General features: G+C 46.9%; 1 protein-coding gene and 1 long non-coding RNA gene across 9 annotated transcripts in view; one reads left to right on the top strand and one right to left on the bottom strand.

Moving 5' to 3' along the window:
* Positions 1-20,940, top strand: part of LOC132464669 (uncharacterized) — a 299,834-nt gene that overhangs the window by 176,823 nt on the left and 102,071 nt on the right. The gene's annotated exons all lie outside the window — the stretch shown is intronic.
* The window catches only part of akap13 (A-kinase anchoring protein 13), a 61,514-nt gene continuing 46,698 nt past the window's right edge, over positions 6,125-20,940 (bottom strand). For 4 of the 8 annotated variants that reach the window (XM_060061166.1, XM_060061167.1, XM_060061174.1 and 1 more), the window contains 15 exons: positions 20,629-20,759; positions 20,254-20,330; positions 20,002-20,068; positions 19,643-19,757; positions 17,004-17,086; positions 16,620-16,811; positions 16,233-16,388; positions 15,570-15,640; positions 15,342-15,386; positions 15,053-15,103; positions 14,577-14,786; positions 12,765-13,046; positions 11,468-11,587; positions 10,916-11,153; positions 6,125-10,294 (listed from right to left, as the gene is read on the bottom strand). In XM_060061166.1, coding sequence (XP_059917149.1) covers positions 10,239-10,294; positions 10,916-11,153; positions 11,468-11,587; positions 12,765-13,046; positions 14,577-14,786; positions 15,053-15,103; positions 15,342-15,386; positions 15,570-15,640; positions 16,233-16,388; positions 16,620-16,811; positions 17,004-17,086; positions 19,643-19,757; positions 20,002-20,068; positions 20,254-20,330; positions 20,629-20,759 — 1,894 coding nt within the window. In that variant the 3' untranslated portion in view covers positions 6,125-10,238. Of the gene's footprint in view, positions 10,295-10,901; positions 11,154-11,467; positions 11,588-12,764; positions 13,047-14,576; positions 14,787-15,052; positions 15,104-15,341; positions 15,387-15,569; positions 15,641-16,232; positions 16,389-16,619; positions 16,812-17,003; positions 17,087-19,642; positions 19,758-20,001; positions 20,069-20,253; positions 20,331-20,628; positions 20,760-20,940 lie in introns of all 8 variants that reach the window. The other 4 variants (XM_060061172.1, XM_060061173.1, XM_060061171.1 and 1 more) reach the window with 4 other exon arrangements.

The following is a 20,940-nucleotide window of genomic DNA, read 5'->3' as shown; positions in this document are numbered from 1 at the left end:
TCTTTGAATGATGAAGTCACTCATCACCTATCCATAATCTATATATATTCAGTCTCTCGTAGTACAGAGTACACACGCAGATATAGTCATAAATTAAGCTATAGAACCTGCATGTCTATATCCAGCAGGGCTGTGAGCCCAGCGTGTGGTCTCTGTCTTTATGGTCTGCTGTCCGAATCAAAGCCCTGTTCTCCTCACTGACCGCTGTTGTCAGTAAGGAGCACACTTTCACCGTCTACCACAACAAAGCTATAGCAGGCGCTATTATTCTGCAGCATCGACCTGGCCAGGTCAGACCATTAGTTACTCCTCCATAGCCACTAATGCCTCAACCCCTTTCTGACCCTGTTCAGATGTCCTCCCAGCTGGCCTGAGCATCAAGTCACTCCAGGAGTTCCCCCCCCCCCCCTCCAAGTCCTTGGGTGACCTTGCTCAGTCACATCTGCCAGGGGATGTGCAGCTGCAAGACGTGGGTTCTTAATTAATGTGCAGCACTGCATAATCATCATTTTCCACTGATTCATCTCAATCCTCCTCCTGTTTTAATTTACTTGCCAAGAAGACCGTTCTACAGCTCTCTTTGGTGAAATGCAGTTTATTTGCTGTGGCCAGAGAAGGTCAAAGGCATGAGTGTTTGTGTGTTTGTTGGGTTTGCTGTCAAGCATTATAAAACCAGGGTATGTCCTATCACCACAGGGCATGTTGTGTGCCATAAGCTTGCTCATGGTGTGTGAGAGAATAACCTTGAACATTATACACCTCACAGCACAGGGGAAGAGGCAAGGGCACTGTGTAGAAAACCTCTCTACTCAGACTCCCTTGACTGAACTTAATGTCATTGATGCTTCTAATTGGCTCAAATTAGTTCTGAGTGATATCATTTGGTATGTTTTGCACACACGCACACAGTTTTTGCATTATTCAACGTTGCTCCTCAGTGCATGCTTGTGGATGAGCCAGGATGCAGTATGATAATGTAGCCTCATTCTCCTGTAGGATACCAGAAGTCCAGAAGTTTCACTCTGTGTCTATCAGTGTGATCAAACAGGACTCATTTCTGGCAACCCATTGTTCAATCACTACACTATCCAATACCACACACACACACACACACACACACACACACACACACACACACACACACAATCGACACTGCAAAACGGCGCACGACGGACAGCAGTATAAGTTGGATCATTAGTTGTTGAAACTGTGTGTGTGTGTGTGTGTGTGTGTGTGTGTGTGTGTGTGTGTGTGTGTGTGTGTGTGTGTGTGTGTGTGTGTGTGTGTGTGTGTGTGTGTGAGAGAAAGAGAGAGAGAGAGAGAGAGAACCCCTTACGGAGAAGGCAGATGTTTATTTGGATCATTATTGGACAGACATCTCCTTGAATCAGAAACTGCATCCGTCTCCATGACAATCTACATTACCAGGAGAGGAAAAGTTCCAAGGTTGCCATGCCCACCAAACGTCAAGATAAAGGAGATACAGTAAATGCACTTTGTAGTAGTCGATGTATAAAGGTTGGAGTCATCTTTGGCTGACCTGAATCCATAATCAAATGTTTGTGTTCTTTTTCAACATAATTAAACTCAATGAAATTCTGTAGTGGATAGGAAATCTTCCATACACCGACAGCCTATTATAGATAGAGTTTATAGGTTACAGCAGGCAGAGTTTATGTTTGCTGTCACACACAATGTGGCACTGTGGACACAAAATCATTTTCAGGCTATACTTCCAATGTTTTATGACAGTATCCTGTCAGAGTGAAAACATTAAGAGGCAAAGTATATACAGTCTGTTCATGAGTCTTCCTTGTTTTAGTCTGTCCTCTCATTGTTGCATTCATAAACACATTCAAGTCACATGTTTACAGTTGCCTCTGGAAATCTTCAAAACACATGAGGTAGACATTAGAAAACATAGGTTTAATAGGAAACTGGAGTGGCACAGAAGATTTTTTTTTGTTTTTTGTTTGAGATAGTTAGACCACACTCCCCAACTGTCAAACTTGACATCAATGTTTTTCTTTCTCCATGAAGACAAAGTGAAAGAAGCCCATGGCCTAGATAGTAGCATTGTACTGTATCTAGCATAATAATTAGACATTATAAAGCCCAGAAGACTCTGGCATAGCTGCTGGTACAATAACAAATACACTAACAATAACGAATCAGGAACCACGGGTACTATTTTAAGTGTCAGGGTAGGATATGTTTAAGCTTAAACCAGAACTCTGACTCCAGCGAGTGTTTCCCCGGAGTGTTGAGATGTTAGGTTTCACAACAGCCGATTTAAATCTCGAGGAACGGGTTCACACTCAGTGTCAAGGTTGAACATGAACAGCACCACCATCTATCGACCGTCACTGTCACGGCCACAGTTGTGGTGCTGTGTGTTCTCCCCCTGCGTCGGCCACACCCCCTGTCTGTCTCTGTGCTTTGCCTGCCTCTCTCAACTGCTCACACCTGGCCTGCCTCAGCTCATCAACTCCCCTTCAAATACACCTGGTTTCCCTGCAGTCATCGCCAGATCGTACTTCGAGATACCGTGGTAGTTACTCGTACCTGGCTCCAGTGTATACACTTTCTGGTCGTTTCTCCTGCTGAAATCCCATGCCTCACCTTTGTTCTCTTTTGCCTATAGTTTTGTGGAGCTACACCTCCAGCCTGATGTGCCCCACTCTCCAACCTGCCCCCAGCCTCCTGGTTATACAAAATGAACCTGTTCACCTTCACTCCAACTCCTGTCCTGTCTCTGTGTTCTGCTCTTGGGTCCAGCAGCTATCGCTCCCCTAACAGTCACATCATCTGTTGAAAATGTGATCGATCGGTAGAGTGACCAGATCCAAACGGAAAGTAGGACAATGAGTCCATCTGTGTGGGACAATGTGGGACATGCTACCAATGTTGAGGGGTGGTATACAAAATGCACACTCCCACATTTCCTCACCCAGTCCTGAGTAGTTTCCCAGTCTTTGTTGTAGCTGCATTTCATTTCCTTTCTGGTAGTTTGCATCATATTCTCCTTAAATGTGCACAGCTCGTGCCTTTGTGGTGCCTCACGATTCTCTGCCTTGGGCGCAGCGTAGCAGGCAGCAAAGACGGTGACAGGTTAACCTGCACTTGACCCAGGCTGGCGCAGTGTGATCGACAGGGAACAAAGTCCTCTGGTGACAGCAGGGGCAACCAGGATTTTTTTTTTTTTTATTGAGGTGGCACCGGAGGGATCAAGATCCAGTGGGGGGGGGGAAATACAACAAATACACACGATTTGGTATTTTATTTGGATGTATACAAATAGAGCAAATACCTCATCCGAAGGTAACGTTCTTTTTCTTTCCAATACACCATTCGACAGCGTACAATTCCCAGATCGTTCACCCCTTGATGACAGCCTTCCCTCACTTCTTCACATACATTTTAGAGAAGGCTGATTTAAGAAGAGCGTCCGTCCTGCACTGGTTTGACTTTTGAAAACAAGAGCCAAACCCTTATCAAGAGGGACACGACCCGGGCACCCGGCCCAGGGTGCCGTGTCCGACAAAGGGACCAGCCATTATGACACACCTTCGAACATTAGGTCGATTTTGTTATGGTATAATAGGAAACTAACAGGGTAGGGTGACGTAGATGATACAATCGTTTTGTAGATAACCATATAAAGTTGTTTGTTGATATATCCAGCTTTGTGAGAAGGCCCCTGATTCTGAGGCTGTATCACTGAACAATGAGAGCTATGCTGTAAGCCATGTCGTAGGCTGGGTGATCTGCACTCCTCTGGCAGAACACACAGGACACAACGCCAGCTCAGCGGGGACTCACCCTCGTGATGCCGTCATGGTCTGCAAGCGCACTGCACATAAAGAAGAACAATTTCCATACTGAGAGAGAGAGAGAGTTGGAAAATAGGGTAAGAGGAAGGGGAGGACGGCGCGAGAGGGATAGTCAGGATGTCGTTAAATTGATTAAGCTTCGCCCTGTAGGAAAACAAGTTGAGAAAAGACAGCCCGTATCATGACTTCTCTTAACCTCACTGGTCCTTGATGTTTTGAAGCACTGTTTTGAAATACGAGCCCTCCTTTGCTCCCTCGCTCCCTCCCTGACGCTCTCAAAGTGGTTTCCTTTGAACTTGAAGTGTTAGCATACAAGCCTTTTCGATCAGTATGAAAGCCAGGAATGTGGGTCAAATGGGTTAAAATACAATACACTCCATTTCAATGAATCACAATCTTACAATTGTTACACAGACAATATGAAATGAAGAAACGCTGCAGACCTGAAGATCCACCAGCAAGCCCAGGGCCAGATGTCCTCAGACAAACATCACCATGGGTAATGTGCTCTATGTCAGAAGGTAAGTGCACCTTCATTATGCCTACAGTCATAATTCAACCTCTAATGTGCACCACTGTGAAAGGCAGCCTAATCAGCACTCCTCAAAATCAATTACAATATAGAGAGATATAGAGGGGGGAGAGAGTGCATGTGAATTATTGGGCTGATGTGGGAAATCCTAATACAATATAGATTAACGGCCTTCATAAGACTTAGTTTGATTGCTGCAGAAATGCGTCGATCTGTTTTGTGTCACCAAGAGTGCATCACAGTTATGCACACTCTGTGGGTCGGTCTGCAGGCAGTGGTCAGGGTGGAGTGTGACACAGGCGGGCCAGATGGAGCTGTTGGTGGTTGTGGCGGCGACAGCGCGAGACAGAAAGACAGAGAGCGCGTGTGTTACTTATGGAACACTGTGGTTAAACAGGGGCACCACCTTCTCATTCAGAGTTTTTGTGATTCCACAGACAGACAGACAGACACACAGACACAGACACACACACACACACACACACACACACACACACACACACACACACACACAGGCTTATCAAGACAGCGCTTTGTTGTTGTGGGCTTTCCATCAACCATGGGTTCGACCCAAGTGGGCTTGTTCGACGACCTTATCTCGGAATTCACCGCCCCTCAGACAGTTGGTGTTAAGCTAAAAGCAGGTGAGAAAGAGGCGGAGTCAGCAGAAACTAGGTCATATCACACATTTTCCTGAGCCTATGTAAGAGCCACTACCCACACAACGCAATATGCATTCATGAGCATGGTGGCTTGATTCCAGTGTGAGGTAACGATGTTGAAATCGAGGAGTCACCAGGACACATGATAGCTGCAGCAGTGTGTTTAATACAGAGCCTGTCGGACTTCGCCACACACACACACGCACACAGATTTTTGCCAGGGTCTAGTGTGTAAACAGATATGATTCATGCCATACTTTACCATCATCATCGCCGTCTCCTCCCCAGGCTTCACTCTTCAAACCAAATGCGTGTAGAGTGTGGCTCTATTGGACCATTTTATAGAACAAATTGATTAAAAGAGATGTCAAATAAAACAAAACTGTATAAAAAAAAAAGTATTTATACTGGATGCTAGAAACCAGAGCTGGTATTGGCTGGCGTCATCGAGGGATTGCACTGGACTCTGCCCGGCTGATAGAGGAAAGGCATGGCTGACATCATGAGTCATGCTACACCGGCCTCCTGACTCACACAACATATTAGATTCAACACGCCCTTCTGCAGTCCCAGAACTAGCCCATCTCTGATGACCGACCGACAGAATGCTTGGAGATCATTCCAAAGGAAGATACTGTATGGGTATTATTATACATCCATACACCGTCAGTGTTGATGACCTAAAACGGATCAATTAGAAGAACACTTTCTTATGCCAGCCAATACTAACACACGGCACAGAGCTCTGGAATGTACATTTACTTCCCCCAGTGGATTAACTACCGGCAGGAGATGGCTGCTAAAATGAGGTCAGCTCAATGAAATTATGAAATGCATGACGCATATGATCAGCATGCAGTGAATTGGATGTGGCATTCACTTCATCACATGGGCAATCACTTCGTTACAGTGGTGAGGATCTAGCGAAGGGCTAGAGATAGGGTCCGGTAATGAGTCATCCTATTATGCCATGAAGGACCTGTGATGCTAGTGGTTCCAGTGGCATGCTGGACCTTCTGTCTCCCACTTCCCTGTTTATCTCTGGGAGAAAAGACAGAACTATCTTTTTTTGGGGGGGTAATATAAGCAGACTCAAGCACAATTGACAAACGTGATTTATTGAAAAGGGGAAAATTACTGTACATTTTTTATATGTTTATGCCTCCAAACATTACGAGTACAGATAAATAAAGCCTTAATATTTATTAAAAAAAATCATCTAACAAAAGAAAAAATCCACAGTCAATACTTCAAAAGTTCAAATTTGTACATAAAACATATTTACAAATTTTTTTGTTCTGCCTTTTTTTGCTTTACAGATGAAATCAAAAGGAAACTATTATTGTACCTTCTTGTATTTAGTACAAACAACCTTGTTAAAAAGCTTTGGCATACAGTGCAAAACTGTAAGGTCTAATGAGATTTGAAACCATTTCTTGACATTCTAGTGCATTTTCATTGGGAACATTATTGTTGACAAATTGAGATTTAATTATAGTCGTTTGGTTTGAATCCTCTCTCCGGTTATAAGGGAGTTCATCGGTTGCTTTGCAAGGCCTTGCGTGTGCATATACATGTATTGATACAGATAACGGAAAGTGCAGTTCTGAATTGAGCTCTAGACTGCTGCTACACTTTGACTGTGGGAGAAAACTGTGAGTTGTGCAGGTTTGCATGATGGTTTATACAATCTTGAAGTCCCTTGTGTCACAGCGATTAGCACCCATGCCTCCTCGAAATCCCACACATAAAAACTGCTTTTTAATATTTTTTTTGCCCAAATCGGCATTAGAATTATTTACACTCATCTTTACAAAACTGTAACAAGTAACCCTCCAACCTGCTCTTTAAAAACGTATAAAAGAGTAAAAACAAAGGTGGACTGTCTGGATTTTCCAAAGCATTGTGAGATGGTTGTGTATTGATTATCAGATGGGTAATGACTGGCCACAGAAAAGAAAGATAAGATGCCAATTAAAAATGTATGGAAGAAAGATTACTTGATCCATATTTCAAACACACTTTCAAATAAATAAGAAATTCGACTCACACAGGAGCTTGCATTTCAGGCCATTAATACAAATTAAGATAGCTGTTTGACATTTTTAGGGGCCCGACGATATTCTCCGAGCTCAATATTAGTTACACAACCGCTCAGAAGGCTATGTTCTCCTCTATAGTGCCATCTGTCGGTCAGATTGAGAAGACAGGTTCACTGCTCAGAACTCTGGCAGTCTCTCATTCACAGTGATACATTGTCTCTGAAATCGATCACCAAAGACATTTCATCAGCAGAATGAAACACCCCCAAATTAACACATCTACCACAATAAATGTGTTTAGTAATGTAACTTGAATGTATGAGAATAAAACGCAGGCTTATTTTCAGGATCTCAACACTGGTCTAATAACCCTTGTTGTCATTTAAAATCCCTGACATCATCCCCACCAGAGCCAGTGTTTCCATTTTGTGGTTCAATTTGTATGTATCACACAAGGGCCTCGGATAAAGGCTGTGTGCTAGGCTCTTAGTTTACAAAAATCTGCTCCTTTCAGCAGAGATATCTTTGGATGAGAGGTGGCTAGGGAACATATTCGTATCTTTAGACTGCAGGGGCTAAAATGTCCAACATCACTCACCCTGCCACGGATACATGAAGAGGAGAGAGATCAATGCGGTGCAAATATACAGCTCCCGGTTGCAGTCTCCCACAGACTTTAGCAGAGACCAGCCCAACTCCCTAGTGTGTGTGTGTGTGTGTGTGTGTGTGTGTGTGTGTGTGTGTGTGTGTGTGTGTGTGTGTGTGTGTGTGTGTGTGTGTGTGTGTGTGTGTGTGTGTGTGTGTGTTGTGCACTTGCAGAAACATCACAAGAACAGGCAGTGGCGGGTTCCTGGGTGGGGTTGGAGGGTGAGGGGGGGGGGTAAGGGTTGGTTCGGAGAGGATTTTGCTTTTGGCTTAGCTAGCTCCGTAAAATCCATTTGACTCAAGGTTGTTTAGAAGTAACTTCCATCAGTGTTTCCTTTGACAATGCACTCTTAACTGTCTTGACTTGACACATTGTTTCATTTAAATAAACCGGATTAGGACCAAAGAACAAAGAAAAAAACTATAACATGAGCAGGCGGATCCAAACATTTATAAAAAACAATAAAATTGAGTATTGCAGTACACAAACCCAACACCATCAACGTTTTCCCCCTCTCGATTCAAAGAAGTCTATCTGAATACGTACATTAAAAAAAAGAGAGTAAACTAATCGATTGTCTTGCATTAAGGCACGAGAACACACTGGGGCTTTGATGCAACATTGGAAAATGTAAGTGTACTTCAATCTAAAGTGCTTTAAATAGACCTTTTTTGGTAGCCCTCATCTTGATCGTATTGCATGCAGTGACAAAACAAAAGCTGGGGGGTGGGTGGGAGACAGAGAGGGAAGAGAGTATCCTGCAGCATTGCACATTTTCACACGTGGTGATATCGGTGAGGCCAGAGCAGCAACCCAGGCCGCCACCACTTTGTTTTTAAATCTAATGGCACCAGATGTACCACTTTGTATTAAACACAATGCCAATATTGATTTCTGAGTCCTATACCGGCCGGTAGATCCATTTGCACAGACCGTGATCATCAGTGTGGGGAGGGGGAGGGGGAGAGGGAGAGACGGAGAGAGGGAGAGGGAGAGAGAGGGAGAGGGAAGACGTGGTCGATAGCTCCGTCGTTATAAAAAGATCCTTCCATGGGAGACAGGGAGACCAACAGAAGGCGGCGAATTCCTTCCCTGGCATGCTAGATTGAGGTGCCGAGAGTTCATTCATTTGGGGACTGACTTGACAAGATGGGACATGTATTGTAATTAACACTTGCTGGTGTATACTTGGGACTAGCAGCCAAGCAGTGGCTGAAGGCAGTTAGGTTTGAGTGGTTCATTGAGTTCTCCTAATGCTTTCCCTCTAACACGGTCCATCACACGCTTGGTAGCTGTTTAATTAATGCATGGCCAATGCTTGGGGACTAGATAAGGCGATCATCCAAAATAGAGCATCATGGGAAAGTGAGTTTTAATGTGGATAAAAGCTCTTCCAGAGGAAAATGTAGAAGGGGGAAAAAAGGAATATGGGTAAATGGATCAGGGTCCAGAAGAGTCTTTGGCCAGATGGCCATCTCTTGCTCTCTTCTTCAATGCCAGTCAAAGATATGATCCCTCATTGAACACATCCCTTTATCCCTAGGTCATTGATTGAAGTAATTTCTCTGTCCCCCATCACTTATATTTTAGCTAACCTTCTCTGACCTTTCAACCTCTGACCACACACACACACACACACACACGCACACACACCATTTAACTACAAAGAAAAAAATAACACTTCAGTCTTTCTAAAAAGAAAGAAGACTTTTGAACATAGAATCCATATCTCACGGCGAGCTCTCTCCTAACTATTGCAACCCTGGCAACCAATCAGAATATACAAAAGAAAACATGCTAGTACTTATTGTGGTAATGCAGAGGGGAAACCTCACGTTTGGCATTAGCAACAGAGACAAGAAAAGTGGTGGTTAGGTTATTATTGCTTCTTCCTAAAGCTGGACAGTTGCTGTGTTCATTTTCTTTCAATCCTTTGGAAGACTCGAGGATCAGCACCGATCAAGAAAAGGATCAAATCTGCTTGTTGTACTTCATGTTGCACATGCTGCATGTTTTTACGGCCTCGTTCCAACTCTCCCAGTCATCATCATCGTCGTCATCCCAGTTGCAGAACTGTAAAGGTCTGTGGTCCTGTGACCAGCCACTCGTTTTACTTTGTTTAAAAGTCTGGGGACCTGAGACACACGCACACACACACACACACACACACACACACACAACCAAACACACACACACACACACACACACACACTAAACTTCCATAAGGTCTCATCGTTTCAACACGGGCAGAGTGGCCCGGGGAGGGGCGGTCCAGAAGAGACGCTCTGTGTGGTGGGGGGGGGGCTAGAAAGTGCGTGTGGCCTTGTGCTACCTGTTGCTACGACGGTCCGTTGAGAAGGAGGACGAGCTGTAGAGTAGAAGTTGCCTCGCCAAACAGACTTCCCTGGCGCCTCTCCCCGGAGAGGGCAGAGTGGAAGGGGCTCTCCAAGGACTGACGTCTCCGACGCTAGAGGGGCGGGGGGGGGGGGGTTTGGTCTGTCCGTGCCGCACCGCCCCCCCCCATCAGCAGAAGATGACCTCTCCGTCGTCGTGGGGTTCAGACATCACCAGGGCCTGGCCTTCCAAGAGACGGAGGAACCAAGAGAAGAGCGTTTACAGTCACGACGTGTGTGGTGGATCTGACCGTCGCACTCGCTCCTGCTCAAGGCTGCATGGGTCTGGGATAGCTCCTGAAGGCTGATGTTTTCTAAGTGTAATCTGGGATCCATCAGGCCTAGTGTGTTGTACCAGCAGTAAGGGGGGGGGGGGGGGGGAGACGGCACAGAGCCTGGGCCGGAAACCAAAAGCTCAAAGGGTCATGGACACGGCTCGGCTCCTGTTCTATTCCACAGAGGGGAAGCTCATCACGAGGATAAAGCTTTGAGGAGGGGTTTTAATGAGTGTATTTTTATAGTGGCCAGTCTACCCAGTGTACATGTTAAACCTTAATCGTTTTTTGAATAGTTAACCAGTGCTGGCCACGGATGGGTTCTCCGCTAATAGCCAATTTCCCGCTTACAGATTCAGCAGCATGATTGGTTTAAACGAGCATGAGACATAAAAAACAATGAGACGCCTCGTTCACAGGAGATTTGAGCTGATTCCTCTAAGGTCTGGCGCGTGAGGCCAAACCAAGCAGAACTAAAACAAGGAGGGCAGATTGAATGGAAGAGTTTTTCTGTTTACGTTTTAAGTGGTACCTGTCTCTTCCCGCTCTCCTCCTTTCCCCTTCTTCTTCTTCTCCTTCTTGGGCTTGGTCTTGGCCAGCTGGAGCAGTCGGTTGGGGAGCTGGGCATCCTTGTCCCCTCCCTGGGGCTTGGATGACGAGGAGGTGGAGGAGGAGGAGGAGGAGGAGAAAGGGTTGAAGTTTTTGCCCATGCGCTTGGATCCTATGCGCAGGAAGGGCTCTTTGGTCGGTGCTGAGGAGGAGAGCTCCACCTATAAAAAAAGGGGCATCGTTGCGTTTTGAAAGCCAGACAAGAGACACACAGAACACTCCCTTTTCCTCCCGTGGCAAAATGGAATGTGTTCATATATTAAACAAAGGAAAGGGAAATTAAAATCACTAAATCCTGGTAGACTGCGTGACACCATGAACTCAAACTCCCCATTCCTTAGCGGCATTCCGAGACATTAGCTTCCGGAGACATCAATTTATTTCCCGGTCTATATCGGGAAGGCTGCAAACAACTGCTTTGTGGCTGACTTCCCCGGCGTGAGGCCGGGCTGGGCAGTGGGCTGCCGGGGTCTACCTCTTTGGCAGCTTCTGGGGCCTCTCTGGACTCCTGGTCCAGGGAGCTGGAGCTGTGGAAGCGCAGGGATTCCTCTGAGGTGGAGGAGGACGTGCGCTGGAACTTCTGCAGCCCGCCGGACTGTAGAGAGGGGAGGGGGAGGGGGAGGGGGGGGGGAGGGGGAGGGGGGGGGAGGGGGAGGGGGGGGCAGTGAAAGGGCTTTTTAAAGTAGAGGCCGGAGGGGGAAGGATGGTGACTCTGGGACACAATTATTCAACACTTAGCCTCCGGCACTTTTGGGAACATTTTGTCCGGTGGCCATGGTTGAAAACGGCCAAAAGAAATGTCAGGCTTCAGCAGTCTCTCTTTTTTCTATATAAAGTTGCCTGGGCTTTTTTGTGCCTTTACAGACCTGACAGTGAAGCGAGACAGAAAAGTAGATTAAACAAGAGGGAGGAATGAAATGTCGCAAAGGATCACAGGTGGGAGTCAAACCTCGGGGCACCACAAGACGTATCGCTTATGTGCTCAGCGCACCAGTGACGATATCTACCGAGGGGCCAGTTTCTGTCTCTTTCAATGCATCAACCTCGCTGGCTCTCCTTCTCCGTCAAGCTACCATATGTGTGCTGCCGGAGTAAGAACTAAGGCCCAATCCCATTTCTACCCCCAACTCCTCACCCTTGTTTTGAAGGGGTAAGGGGAAGGGGTAAGGAGTAGAAATGGGATGGGGCCTAAGGCCTAACCCCTTACCCCTTCAAAACAAGGGAGAGGGGTAAGGGGAAGAAATGGGATTGGGCCTAAGTCTTCTGCTCCCTGCCAATGTAAAGGACTGCAGAGACGCTCACCAGCTTCCACTAAAGACTCAAGACTCACCTGTTCAGAGCTCGCCTAGACTGCACAGCCCTCCTACTTAATGTACGTTGTACGTCCTGGCAATTAATGTATGCACTTATTGTATGTCGTATGTAGTTACGGTACTAGTGTTGTGTAGCCTCTTGTCCTAGCTATCTTTGTTGTATACAGGGAATTGGTAAACCTAGCGATTGTTCTTCTGCCAAATGTATTTATTGTAGGTCACTTTGGATAAAAGCGTCTGCTAAATGCCCTAAATGTAGACGTAACGTAAATGAGCCGTAGCCAAGGCTCTGTTTTTATTGATTCATTTGAGCGTCTTTGGGTTATTTATTATATAGCTCATTGTCATGAAGTCATTATCAATGTGTCCCACGTTTGATAAAAAAAGAAACAGACTTCAGACAACAACCCCCACGGCTTCCCTCCTCCTCCTCCCTCCTCCTCCCGCCCCCCCGCTCACCTCCTCGCTCCTCAGGGCCTCCAGCCTCTCCGTCTCCCGCCGCAGCGCCTCCCTCTCCCGCTCCAGCCGCCGCTGGGCCTCCCGCAGCCGCTCCAGGTCCCGCTGGTAGTCCTCCTTCCGCCGCTGCAGCTCCTCCCGCTCCGCCCCCAGGGCGGCGTGGGCCCCCGCCGCCGCCTCCTCCTCGGCCCGCAGCCCGGCCTCCCGCTCGCCCAGCACCTGCTCCCGCGCCTCCCACTCCCGCTCCCGCCGCCGCCGCTCCTCCTGGTGCGCCGCCTGCTGCTTCTGAAGGGGCGGGAGGGGACGGAGGTGGGGGTCAGCCACCGAGGGGGGGTGCTCTGGTGCTGGTGTTAGCCTGGTAGCCTGGCTAGGGCCACACCAAGCTCAGTCGTAGATTGAGCTTAAATGAAATGATCACGCCTCTTGTGCTGAAGAAAACGACAGCGGCCTGTCTATTTCCTGCTGTCATTTAAGCTCAATCTACGATTGCGTACGGAGTCATTGAGTTCAAATGACTCCGTACGCAATTGGCGATTTGCCGTCGCTTTCCTTTTTCGTCATTGTGTTAAACCAGCCAATAGCGTGCCAGGGGGGTAAAAGCCGGCTTGGTGATTGGCTCCAGTAAAAGCGGCTCAGAAACAGGAAGGAAAGCAATGCTGCTCTCTACCCCCTGCTGCGGGGCGAACTCAAATCCCCGGCAGAGCGGGCTGGGGGTACCCAGTCTGATTACCTGGCTGACTGTGGTACTGTTTTGCTTTTGCTTTTTCAGTTGGGGTAGAGTGAGCTACATTTTGAAAGCATAAAATCCCATCGTTTAGAGCGCCCTCCCAAGCCACGGCCCCAGAACACGCGACTAGCTTGCTAGCTTTAGCCGTAGGTCTGCCTGGCCCCATGGAAGACTCGGTCATGAGCAATGATTGCAAAGCGACCTCAGGTGGGTAGTTCACGGTAACTTTGTTTGATGGACGATACATTGTCCGAGAAATAATTGCGATAAATTATATTATTGTAATTTTAAGAGCATTTTAAGCCACTGATATAATGACAATGGCATAATAATGCAATTACAACCTTTCAAATTGCATTTAGCTTTTTTATTTCTTAAAAATATTCATTATAATTGGAATTTACATTTTTATAAGATATTTCTCTCCTGAGTGAGTCAAAGCTAAACCTCTCGCAGCCTAGTGCAAACAAGCTGATGATCAAGTGGCAGTTGGTGGACGAGGGGGATTATGATAAGTGGGCGTGCAGTCCTTAATAAATCCATGTTTTGGATGTTGTTCCCCACCATATCACCATATTGGATAAAGTTGGTATCCAAAACCAAACGGTTGCGATACAACTGCCCACGTCATGTTATTAAAAGCAACCTATGTTCACGCCCCCCAGTGCAAGTAAACATTGGCTTGCAGTGCAGACTGCTATCGAGGTGATTGATCAATTCATATGGGTCGATAACGTAATCATCGTGACAGGCCTACGCGTAGCAGCAGGCCAGATGGGAAAACAGACGGACAGGTAGGCAATCAAATGGTTTCAGCATATAATATTGATCTGTTGTTTGGGCGTACATATTATTATTTGTATGTCATCATAATAAGTTTTTTCTTTAACTCAAGACTATTCAGCTACCGGCCACCCTAAAAACCCACTCCGAAGTCAGCTAGATAGGAGTCTAGGACAACCCACTCGAAGCCTTTCATGCACACGGTGGACAGGCCTACATCACAGACCGCTGGCCGGTCGAAAGGAGACCCCCCCCCCTCGAGATAAAGGGCGGGGGGCTAGGACAGACGGGGGGACTCGGCGTACCTGCAGGCTGGCCGCCTCCTGCCTCTGCCTCTCCAGGCTCCTCTGCTTCTCCTGCTCGATCAGCGAGGAGGGCCGCGACGAGGAGGAGTAGCCCGAGGTCTGGGACAGGGAGGAGGAGGAGGAGTTCCTGGAGGGAGGCTGGGCGGCCAGGCGCTCGCTGAGGGCCAGCCTCTGGTCCTCCACAAAGCTGTCCTGCTGCACCACCACAGCCTGAGGGGGGAGGGGCCAGGAGGGAAGGGGCGGGGTTAAGGGAAGTCATGATAAAAAAGAAAGCCGAGACGAGGAATTCTGGGTATTGTGTTGGAGATAGCAATTTATCGTGTAGGCCTGTTGGAGATAGGCGTTTATGGGAAAAGAGGCAGGTCATGTTTTTTTTATGCAAAGCTGAACATGGGAAAAAGCACGGAGAGACAGGTGATAAAAGTTGAGTTAACTCTCTGAGAATAACCCGTGTGTGCGTGTGTGTCCGTGCCTACCTGCAGCGATGTCAGCAGATTGTAGAGGTTCCCCACACTGTGCTGGACCTGCTGATATTAAACGGCGTTAGCTCACATTTTCATAACAACGAGAAAGAATGGTTCACCGAAGCTGTCTGTAAGGCTGCTTGCTTGATCATCTATTTGTTTATCTCTGGGTGAAGCTGTCCCACTAATGCCCGTCCTAAATGAAGATGAACACTAAAGACGGACTCCAATGGCATCTGAACACTGTGGACTTAAGCCGGAGCCATGGGAGTAGAGCTTAGCCGTGGCGCAAAACACTAACCTCATTGTTTCTCTTGAGTAACATCTGAAGGCTGGTGTTCGCTCCCTGTGGAGCAAAGCAAACACACACATCAACAAGCTGTGGCGCCTGCTAATGACCAACACACCCGGCACCGCACTGTAACAATCTCAGATCCTGGTCGACACACAGAAGAAGCTGCATCGTTTTAAAGACCACTTTACAACCAGGCGGGCGGTGGTATCAATTATTACACACACACACACACACCTTCTTCAGCACGCTGTCTGACTCAGTCCTGCGAAGGTCAAGTGCGTCATCTCCTTCTTCTTTCTCTCCGCCTGGGTGCGAAAGGAGAGAGAGAGAGAGAGAGAGAGAGAGAGAGAGAGAGAGAGAGAGAGAGAGAGAGAGAGAGAGAGAGAGAGAGAGAGAGAGAGAGAGAGAGAGAGAGAGAGAGAGAGAGAGAGAGAGAGAATGCGTCATTCCCCATCAAAGCTGCTAGTGGCGGCTCCAGCTGTTAACAAGTATGCACCTGTTGCAGTCTTCCTGCAAGAGACTAACACAAGGCCTTGATACTGGAGCAGCCATCTAGATTCACTAAGGCTACTGACATACTTTGTGTAAAGCCAAACTGCTTTTCACCTAATTGCTGGATACTATATTCTCTTCGAGAGAAGTATTCTTATTTAAAATGTACTACTATGGGAAATTGCTAATGGTAACATATCCCATTAATATTATGTAGATATATGTTTAGAGGCCAATCTATTGCCACAAATGTGTCTCTAATGTTACTTGAATCAGGGTTCACCTGGTCTCGATATATAGGCCTTGATTTTCTTTTAGTTGCTGTTCTATGTGCCTGCGTGTGCCAGGGTCTTGAGTGTATTAAATGTCTGTCTGTCTGTGTGTCTGTACACCAAAAGGTCTTACTCTTGCTGCTGTTCATCTGATGACTGTCGAAGCCGCCGAATGTCTCAGCCCTTCTGGGAAGGCAGACCGGTCCCACAGTGCCCCCTGTCAGGCAGATGGTGGTACTGCCTCCCGCTCCTCCCACACTGCTGTTCACCAAGGTATGCAGAGACTCCACTATTGTTAGGAAAAGGGCAAGAGCGGCGGACAGAGATAATTGATTAAATTGGCTTTGAATCAGATAGTAGCTCACAAGATTGGAGTAGATTTTTGGCTCAATTGGATTCAAGACCATGAAAGTGCTCCAACAGTTTGGACTGTTGGGAGATGTCACTGGAGATGTGTGGCTGAGTGGCACAGTGTTCAGTAAATGAACACATCTTAACCGCTCTTTCCACCCACACACACCTTCCTTCAGGGCGTCCTTAATGATCGGCTCTCCCTTGGTGACCTCATCGGGCGTGGCCCTGAACAGCATGCGCTCCCCGATTGGCTGGCTGCCCTCGTCGAGGGCGGGGCTGAGGTCACACAGGTCCTTGAAGATGTTCACCTTCTCCTTCAGCAGTAGCACGATCTGTTGGTCCTTGAGCCTCAGGAGTTCTAGAAAGAACACACGCGCACACGCACGCACACACACACACACACACACACAAACACACAGTTAAGTCTCTGTGTTTGTTAGGGGTTTGTTTTCCACGGTTTCTGTTTTCTTTATTTTGCTCGTCGTAGTCGTCGAGTAGAATATTATTGGTGTTATTAAACAGATTTCTCCTCCATGTGAGGATTGTGTACCTCTGCTCTCCTTGGCTCTGGTCTCCTGCTGTCTGCGGTCCTCCTCCGTCTCGCTAGGAACCCCTTCGTCCTCCTCCTTCTCTCTGTCCGACACAAGTCAACCAAACAGGGGGAGTTAGGATTGCGTCACCCAAACATGCACACATGAACAACCTGAAGAAGAAGCGAGGAATTCATGCAACTGTCCATCGACAGATCCCCCACAGACCCACAGTTCAGGGTGCCAATCTTACCCAGGTACCACACCCCGCCAATGTTCAACCTAGAGAGGATGTAGGCGGGTTTGTGACTGATTGGCCTTTTCTGTATAATGGTAACCCAATAGGAATCAGAGGCTTCATACGTTTAACTTGGAAAAAAGGTACTGATTGGAGGCTATGCAATAGCCCCGTCCTTGTCCCATGTGTTTTGACAAACTATGTTTTGTGATTAATTAAAAATAACGATGGGAGAGGACGTGATAAAAAGGAGATGACAAATAATGAGAGAGTAGCACATAATGGGAGACAACACAGTACGAGAGTGACAAGAAGAGAGTCCACCATGAAGCAGGATGGCATTGGTTGCTGAGGTATCCTGCAGGAGGCCGCGAATAAAGTATTGATCATTACATCTTGGCTCTATGGTCTATTTGGAACAAAAGCCATGGAACTGAACCCTTCTTTGAACTATCCTCTTCATTTGGCAAGCAATTCAGGATTAATGAAGAGAGCTACATCAAGAGAGTTTAACTTCTTCATTTGGCAAGCCGGACCACACAGCCAGATAACTTGTGTTCTGGCCAGACACATAACCTGTGTCTGGCCAGAAGAGCGAACTGAGTTTTAAATAAGCCTACACAGTGTTGGTATAATATTGTTAAAAAAAAAAGAAACAAATTATTTAATCAGAACCTTCATTTCCGAGGTTATTACATAGTTGTATTTATACCCGATGTCCTAAGTTTGAGCGCAGTTGTTTTCTAACTTGCGTTTTGTACCCTTCATTTTCCTCCACCTGAGGGTAGATTGAATATTTAAAAAATATTCAAGTTTGGACCAGCTGCACATCGCCGATGCGTGCCACAATGGGAAAGCACGAGTAGGAAAAAGGTTGAGACAAAAGCAAGCAAAGCAGACGAATCGACCCAACACGTGACCACCACCCATCTACCAAAACACATCCCTGCAAAGCCGCTGCCAGGTACCCACGCCTGGATTCTATGAAAAACCACAGACCCCAAATGGAGGTAGAGGAACATCCAGGACTACACCAAGAACGGCTTACCAAACAACCCTCCCACCCACACCTCAACAGTACAGACGGCCCTGACCCATTCCAGAGAGGACGCGCAGGCATGGAAAAACGATTCCCGTATCCCTCAGAACCGACAATACTAGTTTCACCCCTTCCCAAATGGAAAAATAGAAGTCTTAAAGATGATGACAGCCTTGAAGAAGACAAAGAAGAAGTGATGGCACTGGCCATCATCTTAAAGGGTCGTCCAAGAACGATGCAACTGTTTGAAGCCTCCAATGACGGTAATAGAAGAGAGAAAGCATAAGAAATAGCAAACAGTGGACAATGCTCTGAAGCGGGCAGAAGAACACAAATACAAAAGGATCAAGCAGTCGAGTGCAGCGGTTTAACAGATATGGCCCCAGAAGTACAGCGAGGCATCAGCCAAGCCACCAGCAAAGCGGTAAAAGAGACAGAACAGGCACTACCAATACTGGAGGAGGGCCTGGAGCACGAGATAGTCCGAATGGCAAAAACGTGAATTGTTTGTCGGGATGGGGAAATGAAGCCACAGTCAACAGAGGCATGGTTCACGTCGTGAGTGAGGTGTTCTCAGCCTTTGGAGTGAGTTTGGGCTTAGACCGAAGCAGTAGAACTTTGCTTTTGATGGAAGCTTGAGGCGGACTAGGTTGCATTAGGAACCAATGCATTGAATGTTTGACAGGGTCAAGAACAAGAACGTACACGCACACGCACACACACACACACACACACAAACAAACACACGATGGGATGGGTGAGAAGTTTTAGAACTAAACTATGCATACAATGCATAGCATGGATCTACTTTTCACAGTGGGTGTTTTGGTGGCTTCATAGCTTTTGTGATGCAGGGCAATTGTTTTTATATAAGTACCGTAATTTTCGGACTATAAGCCGCGCCTTTTTTCCCATTTTCGATTTTTTCTGATTCGGCTTATATAACGGTGCGGCTAATCGATGGATCTTTACAGCTAACGGCCACTAGGGGACCTCCTAAATCTATGGATTTTACAGGTTATCGTCCACCAACTTTAACTCTATGGGCTCTATGACCGGTCCGCGCCCCCCGACCTTTAAGCGGCGGGCTCCAGCGCGGATTATATATATACACATCATTCAATTTAGCTGCTGCGGCTTATACTCCAGTGCGCCTTATAGTGCGGAAAATACGGTAGTTGTATTTTAGTGATGTTTACATTTTTTAATATAGGTGACTTTTTTTTATAGGGCGATGATCAGCAGCATTTTCATGATCATCGACACTTGACATCGACACATTATCAAATGTTAGGAATTGTGAGTATGTACAAAGTTAGAAGCCAACGGCAAAAAATGAAAATAACAACAGAAACAAACTACAAGCAGTCGTATCGTCTTACATGCAGTGCATTGCGTCCTGTATGATGCTCATCCAGGTGTTGCGTTCGTCTTTGCTGCTGGCCAACACATTCACCATCTCTGGGTTATTGGTGCCGGCCGTGATTAGGAACAGACCTGGAGGGAGGCACAGACACGGCTTTGTAAGAGACACTCACTGTTGGGTTTCCTGGCAGTACACCCACACAAGAGATCTGGGAGGAATTCACATCTCTCTGATCCACATATGTTGCAGATGTGAAAGGATTTCAGGCTACACGCACTACAGATTTACAAAAAAAACAAAATTTCTGTAATCATTTAATCAGAGATTTAGGTTTATTTATAAGATGTTCTAGCAAAAGATTCAGCGTGTACAGACCTCTCTCTTCATTGGCCACCTCCCTTACGATAAGCTTCTGAATGGAGATGACAGTGGAACGCTGGTCCTGAGAGACACAAGGCATGACAGAATGAACAATAACCAACACATTGACGTGAAAAATCAAACAGCATCGCTTTCTGGATGCATGTTTGAATCTGTGGGCCAGCCTCCTCCTAAGAGATTCCCTGTATGATGGCTTGACGTAGCATCATCAACAGAGAGCGTGGGCCCGTTTGCCTCCCAACTCACCAGGGAGGCGAAGACATACTTCTGGTCCTTCTCCTGCAGGAACACCAGCACGTCTGATAGCAGCATGGCATGGACATCTGCACACAGGGAACAGAGTCAAACTAGGGCATATGCGCACGCACGCACGCACGCACGCACGCACGCACGCACGCACGCACGCACGCACGCACGCACGCACGCACGCACGCACGCACGCACGCACGCACGCACGCACACACACAGTAGAGAAAGAAAGAAGAAAAGGAGAAAAGAGAATCAAAGTAAAGAGAAATTCAAGGAAGAAATAGAAAGAATTGATAAAAAGAAAGAAAAGGGAAGCAACCAACAAACCACACGAAAACCACAATGTGAGGCTGAGGGAGAGGGAGTGCCAACCTTTGAGACGCCCTGCAGCGTTCTTCAGCTGTAAAGTGCCGTCGTGCAGCAGTCGGCGCCCCCTGATGAGGTCCTCCTTAGCAAACATCTGACCGCTTTTCATCCGCATAATGGATTTACTGTCGGTGCGACTGTAAACACACACACAAGGAGGGGAAACATTATTAAAACATTGATGCATCGATAGCCGCGGCTGTCACTCGTTGAGATATATTTTACCCAACATCACTTCATCGACTTCCAAGCACAAAGCACTGCTTTTCCGAGCAAAGCACAGCTAACTTGAACAGTATGTTATGGATTACTTTTGCT

The sequence above is a fragment of the Gadus macrocephalus genome, chromosome 9 (assembly GCF_031168955.1).
Source record: "Gadus macrocephalus chromosome 9, ASM3116895v1".
Classification (NCBI taxonomy): domain Eukaryota; kingdom Metazoa; phylum Chordata; class Actinopteri; order Gadiformes; family Gadidae; genus Gadus; species Gadus macrocephalus.
The sequence above is the reverse complement of the archived record's forward strand: the minus strand, read 5'-3'. Positions and strand labels throughout refer to the sequence as shown.